General features: G+C 35.9%; 1 protein-coding gene across 1 annotated transcript in view; it reads right to left on the bottom strand.

The window, feature by feature from the left end:
* LOC136848098 (uncharacterized) overlaps nt 1–10227 on the bottom strand; it is a 170962-nt gene that overhangs the window by 77559 nt on the left and 83176 nt on the right. The window contains exon 5 of the mRNA XM_067120300.1: nt 7325–7408. Coding sequence (XP_066976401.1) covers nt 7325–7408 — 84 coding nt within the window. The remainder of the gene's footprint in view (nt 1–7324; nt 7409–10227) is intronic.

Raw genomic sequence — 10227 nt, 5'->3', positions numbered from 1 at the left:
AACCCAGGGTAGATGAGATAGCGTTCTCTCTTCTTTCTTTCATGTGGTTCATGGGGCAGTAATTCTCAATGCACACCCTCCATCAGTCATTTTAATCATAGTGGTTCCTGGTCATCGACCTAATTCTGGTTACCAAGTTCGTATGACATCATTCTGTGCCTTTCGTCGTGCATTTGTTCATCATCAAATCATGGGAACCTTAGTCTGGGAGTTACAAGTGTTCGCTAATGGAATGCAGTTTGTCTGATCAGGTAGATAGATAGATAGACAGGCATTATAGTTATAATTATAATGAGCTGGAATGCAGTTTGTCTGATCAGGTAGATAGATAGATAGATAGACATTATAGTTATAATTATAATGAGCTGGAATGCAGTTTGTCTGATCAGGTAGATAGATAGATAGATAGATAGATAGACATTATAGTTATAATTATAATGAGCTGGAATGCAGTTTGTCTGATCAGGTAGATAGATAGATAGATAGATAGATAGACATTATAGTTATAATTATAATGAGCTGGAATGCAGTTTGTCTGATCAGGTAGATAGATAGATAGACATTATAGTTATAATTATAATGAGCTGGAATGCAGTTTGTCTGATCAGGTAGATAGATAGATAGACAGACATTATAGTTATAATGAGCTGGAATGCAGTTTGTCTGATCAGGTAGATAGATAGATAGACATTATAGTTATAATTATAATGAGCTGGAATGCAGTTTGTCTGATCAGGTAGATAGATAGATAGACATTATAGTTATAATTATAATGAGTTGGAATGCAGTTTGTCTGATCAGGTAGATAGATAGATAGATAGATAGACATTATAGTTATAATTATAATGAGTTGGAATGCAGTTTGTCTGATCAGGTAGATAGATAGATAGACAGACATTATAGTTATAATTATAATGAGTTGGAATGCAGTTTGTCTGACCAGGTAGATAGATATATAGATAGATAGACATTATAGTTATAATTATGATGAGTTATTGAATGAAAAGGTCATCCCAGTTTAAAGCAGCCCCCTCTCTCTCTCTCTCTCTCTCTCTCTCTCTCTCTCTCTCTCTCTCTCTCTCTCTCTTGATAAATGGACTGTGGTTCGGATTATAAATGGCCGTAATGTATTGCGGTTCTTCGATAAATGCCCAACGTCTGTCATCGTTTCAGTCTTGTAATCTGATTGGCTGCTTGAATTATTTACGTGCGCATTCATAATCATTTTTTCGTGTTGGGGGGTGACATACTTACGTGTTTATTTTGTATCTTTTCCTTCGTTTATACGATTCGTTCGTACATTCTCGAGTAATTGTTGGTTTATGGATTCATTTCATCATGATGTTCATTGTTATTCACCCATATCTGTAGTACCTTTTTTTCATTCACACATCAGTTTTTTTTTTTGTTGTTGTATGTTTACACTCTTGGTCCTTTGTGTAACTAATATATTTATTTCCATAAAAGCCAACACTTTCTCACTTCTCCTCTCATTTAGGCGTTTGCTATTTTTATAGTGAGGTAGAACAACTACTACATTTTCTTCAAGAATTTTCTGTTTATGAGCACTGATTCGAAATCTTTCTAGTCACAGCCCATCATTGTTTCTAGCCCTCCAAAATACTCGTCAGTGACCTATCGCATTTCGTTTGGGCTAGTAGATGACAAAAAAGTATTCCGGATCAGCAATATCAAATGACCTGATGGTTTTTTATTTTGGGATGGTGCCCATTAGCAGATGCTAAGGAAGTCATTTTGAAACACAGCCAGCTTTAGTAGTTTTGGAAAAGTTCAAATGGTCTGTTGCATTTATCAAGAAATGAAATATGCCTCTGGCGTTGGAAGACGTTCTAGAAAGTAGATTGAGAACATAGCAAGCTTAAACGACCCGTTGCCTGTCTCCCGGTTGGAAGCCGTTCAAAATAAGTATAAATGGCCCACTGCTTTTCTCTTGCGTTGGAAGATTCCTCTGGCATTGGGAGACATCCAAGAAAGTAGATGGGGAATATAGCAAGTTGAAATGACCCATCCCTCTCCCCTGGCTTTGAAAGATGCCTCTGGGGTGTTCAAAGACTGCCGAGAAAATAGTTTTGATACGCAAGAAGTTTAAATGATGTGTTGCTTTCCGATGGGATTAAAAGATGCCAGTGGCCTCTGAAGATGTCCATGAAAGTAGTTTGGGAAGATAATGCACTCAATAATCCATTACTTTTCTCTAGCATTGAACGATACCTCTGGAGTTCAAAGGTGCCAAGTAAATATTTCTCTTTGGCACCGAGAGATGCCTCTGGTGTTCGAGAATGCCTAAGAAATTTGTTTTGTAGCTTAGCAAGCTTAAATGATGCGTTGTTTTTCTTTGGTGTTGGAAGATGTCCATGGCACTGAAGATGCTCAAGAAATTAGCTTTGGAACATAACAAGCGTCAAGAAGCTGTTGTCTTTTTCTGGCAATGAAAAATGCCTCAGGTTTTCGAAGATACCCAAGTAAATAATCTGTAGTATAGTAAATTTAAATGATGTGTTGCTTTTTTCTAGATTAGCTGCTTCTGGAATTGGAAGATATCCAAGAAGGTAGTTATGGAACACGACGAGCTTTTAAATGATATTATGCTCTTCTGTGGGGTTGACGCAGCTGGTATAAAAAAATTGCTGTGAATATAGGTTTAGAACATGGGATGGTTAAATATTTGGATCTGTTGCTTTATTTTGGCTCTGAAGGATGCTTCTGTCGTTTTAATATGCCCAAGGAAATAATTTTGGAGCATAGCAAGCTTAAATGACTATTTTCTTTTCCATGGCCTCCAAGGACGCAAAATTATCATTGAGTGTCAGTTCCAAAAGTATCATAAGAAATGGATTTTCATCAATTATGTTTTTTACTACACTGAAGTAATGTAAAAGATTTGTTGACATACGGGAGAAATCTGCTGCCATTATGTAAGATAAAATATTTTATATACATATTGTTCTAACTGCACCATTCATAAGTTTGAATGTTTTTCACGATGCTTTATTCTTCTATTTCCTTCTGAAATTTACTACTAAAACTTTATTCCGTCGTCTTAATGACTCTGCAAAAGAGAACATCTCAGTTTTATGTTGGTCGATACTAAAAAGAGAACGGTCGTTTCGGCAGTGTAATACGGAGAGGACTGCAAAATGACAACTATGCTCGAGGCTGTTGGATGAGGAGACATTAACAGGAATGAGTTTCAGTCATACTGGAGAAAGCATTCTGTATATAATAAAGTGTTTTTATTTTCCTGTCGATGTAGAGGGAAAGTTTTCATTATATATATATATATATATATATATATATATATATATATATATATATATACACATATGTGTGTGTACGTATGTTTGTAAACAAATAGGCTACATAATTTCAAATGTAAAGCCACAAAAAACCAGTCGGTATTACGATATGCGATGAAAATAATTTACTCTCAAAAATGATGAGTGCACCACCTACCGTGACCAAAATTCGAGCCCATGGCTTTTTGGGCTGTAACGTAAGTGACTGATTTGTACACTCAGCAATCAAGAGAAATACGTGAAATCAGTCACCGATGTATATGTGTGTGTGTGTGTTTATGTACTATGTTTGTTTGTTGGTATCGCACCATACCTCCTTCCCTTATAATTTATACTGAGTGGTTGCTGAGGGTGCTGACTTTTGGATTTCAGTCTACTTTGGGGGCGAGGGTATTGGTTAATGAGGCTGGTAGCCCCATGCCTTTTCAAACAAGTTGCAGCCCACTACAGGGGAGTTACCGCCAAAAATACAATTTGCAGTTAATGGTGTTATGCCCGCCCGCCCATCCTTGCCCAGGATTCGAATGTGGTTCCCATTGCTGGTGAAGCGAGGATGGTAAAAATTACACCACAAGGCCCATACATATTGTGGTGAAAATATCGTCGCCGTGGAAGTCAGATATTATGTCCCGGAAATTCTGAGTTCAGAAAAGATAGAGACTCTACTGTGCCTTCGTTTTTCCAACGCAGACAAGGAGCTGTATCCATCAAACGGAATAAGAACTTCAGAGCATGAAAGAACAAACAGATGTGAAACAGCCACTGGGTTTTAACTCACACTTTTTTTTTAACATGCACTTACTGTTGATTATTGAAGACTGGAGGCAAACACCATCGCCCTTTCTTTTTGTAAGATTGGTTATTAAGAACCTTTCAGAGATTTTCTTCAGACAAGACAACTTGTATGAATTTCGTTTTATCTTTGCACGAGAAATAAGAAATCTACCGTACTTATCACGAGAGTAAGAACTGCACGTTCTCTTAAGATCGGATTACATATTTTTTACAAGCATACAGAGAAAAACATAAAAGATAACACAGTGACAGACACATTTGGGGTTCGTTTGCAGCGGTGTTTAAGACATGGGTAAGTGCTTATATTTCTCATCTAACGGAGTCTTTTCCTCCTCATATGGGCGCAAATGGAGTCAGTATTTTCACGTTATTGTGTTTCTTAGGACCGGTGGAATGTCGCCATCAGTTATTGACGGATGTGTTTTTGTATTCAAATTTTAGGAGCGGGACGATTGTCTCTCTGATACCCGAGTGTCCCAAGGATATTTTTCAAAAATATCTTGAACCTGAATTGTAATATAAGCAAAAATTCTGTTTTACATAGTAAATGCTATAAGATTAACTTCAAACCCCCTAGAATACCATATTTTCCTTTCGTTAGAAATGGACCAACATGAATTTTCCGCCATACGGGTCAAATTGAAAAAAGCATTTTGAAAAGATGTATTAATCCTTTCTAATTAGATTTTGCGTACTGTTCAGACACAAAAAAAGTCACAAAATGTGCAAATCCAGGAAACGCTGATTGAATTAAAAGGAATATTTTTTCATCAGGCTGAGTTAAATTCATTTGAGTCTTATGATAAGGAAATCAATGTCGCCAGTAGGATAAGTGTATATGTATGTAGTTACGTATGAGAGCGAAACGAAAAACACTTTTATTACGGGTGGAGGAGAACTGGAAAAGTTAGCCAAATATGGAATGAAGTCCGATGCAAATAAAAAAAAGAAAAGTTACGTGTGTCACTAATTACAACTGCGTTAATTACAAATTGAAGGACATTCAGTCGCGTAACCCAATGAGTAGAGGAAAGTTAGCAACCTCATTCCAAAGACTCCATGAAATAATACCGGAAAGCTAACACCTCCTGGAGCCTCCCAGATAGAAAATTTATTGTTGTAGATCAACAGTAGTATATATAAACTCCAATGAACCACGCCTAAATTCAGTCCGCCTTGGTTGTCAATTGAAGCCAGATTTTTCCTGCTGGGGATGCGAGAGTTCTTGCCTCAGATGTATATATATATATATATATATATATATATATATATATATATATATATATATATATATATATATATATATATATATATATATATATATATATATATATATATATATATATATATATATATATATATATATATATATATATATATATATATAGATAGATATATAGATAGATAGATAGATAGATAGATAGATAGATATATCAGCAGGAAAAAGAAGAGCGTAAAGTAAGAAACACAAACATTTTATTAGCGACGCGTTTCGTTGTTCCCCCAAAACAAAATTCTCAAGCCTGCAAGTGACATAGTTTTCGCAGTTAAAAGAAATAACCATAACTGGTAGCCAAAACTGAGTAAGCTGTTAATAACAAAGTAATCAAATCCTCAAAGTTACTTACAATATATAAGTTTACTGAATGAGTAAAGCAAAACATTAAAAAATTTACAAGAAAAACAAAACATTGAGCAATTCACGGTAAAAGCTAGGAATACGATGAATTGTTCAGGTTAAGATCTGGTTTTCCAAAGAATATTTCGATCGACTCAGAAATTCTCAACAAGGATTCGTATTTAAACGTACCAGGAAGACTAATATTTTCTTGCCTTCTACTTGTGGTATATTCCTTTATATACTGTAATATTGGTCCTGCTATCCAGTTTTACTATTCTGTTTGCGGAAAGAGTAAGTCAGCCCCTCACTTCCATCAACATTTTAAGTGAGTTTTTTGAGGTTTTGAAGTTTTTTTTTATTATTCTTTTTTCTGTGGGGGTTACTTCAGCCAGCGTTCTGCAGAGGTGACGGATAGAATCCCTCCTCTCTCAGAAAGCCAGGTAATACCCTGTAGGCCAACTCTCTGCATATAATTTTATCGTGAGGAAATCTGCATTATTCGAGTAGACACTCACGATGACTTTCTGTCAGCTGCTGCTGCAGGAATGGAACTTTGTCGCTGGGTATTTTAAACAACAACAACGGTCCTGTCACATCAAGTCATAACACAAGTTTTGTCTGGGCAATAAACTGAAAACTGGGAGTTTAAAATAGCTATACGCAATGGACTATCTAGATCATGCTCAAACTCTCTCTCTCTCTCTCTCTCTCTCTCTCTCTCTCTCTCTCTCTCTCTCTCTCTCTCTCTCTCTCTCTGGTTCGGTTTCGTCTGGTTGCATGCTCCTTTCATAACTTTATTATATATATATATATATATATATATATATATATATATATATATATATATATATATATATATATATATATATATATATATATATATATATATATATATATATATATATATATATATATATATATATATGTATGTACGTATGTATGTATATTGTATATATACATATATATACGTGTGTGTGAAATATGTTATAAAACTTCTTGTTTAATCAAAAATAAATGTGCAAAAACATAAAGCTTTTGTCCAACTACTGTGGACTTGTTTACTGAAATGGGGTGTAACAGACAACTCAGAAAACAAAACAAAGCTTTTATATTTCATGTATGTATATATATGTGTATATATCTATCTATATATATGTATATATGTATGTGTATGTATGATGTATGTATATATATTATCGTGGATGAAATAACAGCTATCACTCACAACTAGGATCTGTTTCTCACAACAATATTTCGGAAAGGACAGTACCCACGTATCAACTTTTTTTTTATTCCGTCTAATGATGCAATTAAGGTAATATAAGATATCGTATTGTTCCCTTCCCCCCTTTCTCTTTTCTTTGCTTCATATATAATTTCCTTTACCGTCTTTCATATTTCCCCTTCAGCTTCTCGTTAAACTTTTGTGATTTCTCTCCCAATTAACACATAATTACCATGTACGTGCATACAAGGACGACTTACCTTTTGTAACAGAGGGAACTGCGGGTATTTGAAGGTCTTCTTCCTCTTGAGACCCAGAGAAACTCACTGAGGTGTAAGTATATTCTCATCATGAGGCAGGACTTACCTTGTGTAAGAGAAGGGGATGCAGAAGGTCGCCATGTTGATGTCTGCAATCGCCAGGTTGATGAGATAGCATCGCACCGAGGACCTGCAGGGCCAAAAATGAGACCTATTCTTAGAATTACGAAGGGCTGAGTCTTGATCTACACCTCTGGTCGAAATGAGGGAGACCTTGATTAGAGATCTCGACCATCCCCTCTTAATAAAACAGCCTTGATGACATTATCCACAATGAAGAGGAAACGAGATATCTCGAAGCTTTGCGTGGATCAGCTCAAACCGGCAACCACGGTAACGTGAAAATTTCGAGATGCACATTAGTTGTTTTGTTCTGGGGTTATGTTAATGGTCTTTATTAATTTCACTTGGTGATTTTGATTAATTTCTCCCGACCGTTAAACATGCCGAGTCCAGTGATTATAATTTCAGAGATTGTATTACACTCAGTATTATTAGATGATTACTACTTTGCCTACCAGGATTGCCTTACCTTTTTCTTATGTTACAAATAGAAAAGTTACCTATAGAAAGGCAGGTAGAAAAAAATGTGAAGGGGTTGGATATCTGATCAGTCATGCTATAATTTGATCTCTCTCTCTCTCTCTCTCTCTCTCTCTCTCTCTCTTCCCCTTTGTTTTTCCAAAGACCGTAATTAGATTAAGAAATGGTCCCTTCCTAATGAGCCAGTTAACACTCCATGTTGTGCCATACCGTAAAAATTGATTCAACATCTTAGACGTTCAGTTCTTTATCAAGAGTACTTATTACATCAGAGATTTTGTGATCTATTGGCTCAAATGAATCTGTAAATTATTGCTCTATATATGCTCTCAGAAACTTACTTTCCAATCCATATCCTTTCCATTTTTGCCGATCTTGTTCGTCAGCTGAAAAATTTATGTAAAAAGGCACGTTTTAAATATTGGGTAAAGGACGTTGAAAGCTTTAGGTAATTCTTTTTATGTCATTTGTAAGACTATGTCTTAACTGCAGCAAAGGCTACGATCAAAGGAAGCTACATTAACAAAGGTTTCTTTAACCTTTTGTAGCTTTCATTCTGATTGTCGCGTCATATAGATCATTTTAAACATAGTATGAGTATCATTTTTTCCTCCTTTTTTCGAATGATTATAAAATATATGAGATATACAGAAAAAACGTGTGATAGTCCTTTAGTTTTGCAAGTTTTTGTTATACTAAAAATGGGACTCTCTCTCTCTCTCTCTCTCTCTCTCTCTCTCTCTCTCTCTCTCTCTCTCTCTCTCTCTCTCTCTCTCGTTTTTTTTAAATTAATTGGTCGTGGCAAGTTAAGTTCTGCAACTGAGAAACATTCATAGAGCACGTTCATCAACAAGTTTGAACAGTTTTCTCCTGTTGTTGGCTGAGGTTCTACTAAAAAATTCACCATCCATCACTAGACCTGTAGCCAAAATTGCCAGCAGATTAAGTGGTTTGCACTTGTTTCCCATCGGAGCTTTCTAGGCCATTTGATGAAAACCCGCGCGCACTCACACACACACACACACACACACACAGAGTGTGTTTGTGTAAGTTTGGGGGAGGAATAGAAAATAATTACATTGTCACTGCTGTACAGTGTGAAAGTTCCAAATGGACGGGAGAATTGTTTCGCCCTTCTACCCCGTATTACTATTGCAAAAAACAGGAAAGGAATAAAATGCTAAGTTCCATAGATATGGGGCTGAAGAGCAAAATTTTATAACTGATTTGTTTAAGGAAACAAAGCTGAATGATTTGTCACTTATTGAGACGCAGATGAAAAGGCAGCATGTGCCAGGAAGGGAAGGACCAAGAATGGTTTGTTTGGGTTAGCTGAAATTAATCGTATCTGGTTAGCTGAACGGTGCAGAGCTAGGGATAGGTATTGCTTGTATTGTAAGGAAAAACTCTAGGGACTGGTGAAAAATTACGGATATGTTAATTTGAGGATTATATAGGAAGATTGAGATAGGCGGAGAGAAACTTCTTTGTGCCAGGTTGAGTGAGGCTGAAGAAACTGTTGTAGTGAGTGTACGCGATCCATCCAAGAATAGAGAAGACTTGAAGTGAAAGAGTGTTTTTATGCGAGTCTTAACCTGTGCATTACTGTGTTTGGTTGAAATGGAAGGATGGTTGTGCTAGGATGTTTGAATTCAAAGGTAGGTGACAGATCACAAAATGATGTTATTGGTAGTATAGAGGTACTGAAAATGCTCTTTTTGTGAAAATCTGTCTGGAAAGAGGAAAAGTAAACGTTTAGGAAAAAATTAGCCTGGTTATGAGTATGTACAGAGTAGATGTAAGAGCAAGTTGATGAATGTGTTGGTGAGAAGAGGAGTGGCTGGAGGCACGCCTGATAGAAATAAGTTGGAAAGAAAGGGATAAAAATGTTGCTGTAAATGTAGTAAAGATAGGAGTTTTGACAAGAATGAAGTGAGAAAAGCATAAAAGGAGACAATGTGTGTATTTTAGGCCAGAGTTAAAGATGTAGAGTTGGAAGGACTATATGAAGGGTGTTGAAAATTCCGCGATGAGCCCGTCGGAACAGTCTGGGGTATTTCTTGGTATAGGAGGTTAGGAAGACAGAAATGAAATGTTACAAAAAAAATTATTTGAGGTGCATTTGAATGACAGGAGAACCAGTGATGTAAAGGTTTAGGGAGGATGGTAGTCAAGAAGAAAATGAGAGTGAAAAGAGGTCAAATAATAGAAATAGAGTGGCAAAATTGAGCAAGAGCTTTAAGCTGATTAAAACATTTTCTTTATGGGATTAAATGCAGAGAATGTTGATGAACAAATGTCTCTCTAAATAATATATGCATATATATATTTATACATATATATATGTGTATATATATATACTGTATATATACAGACAGATAGATAGATGGATATAGTGTTGAGGGG

Source organism: Macrobrachium rosenbergii, chromosome 18, assembly GCF_040412425.1.
Source record: "Macrobrachium rosenbergii isolate ZJJX-2024 chromosome 18, ASM4041242v1, whole genome shotgun sequence".
Classification (NCBI taxonomy): Eukaryota; Metazoa; Arthropoda; class Malacostraca; order Decapoda; family Palaemonidae; genus Macrobrachium; species Macrobrachium rosenbergii.
This window is presented reverse-complemented; position numbering and strand designations above follow the sequence as displayed.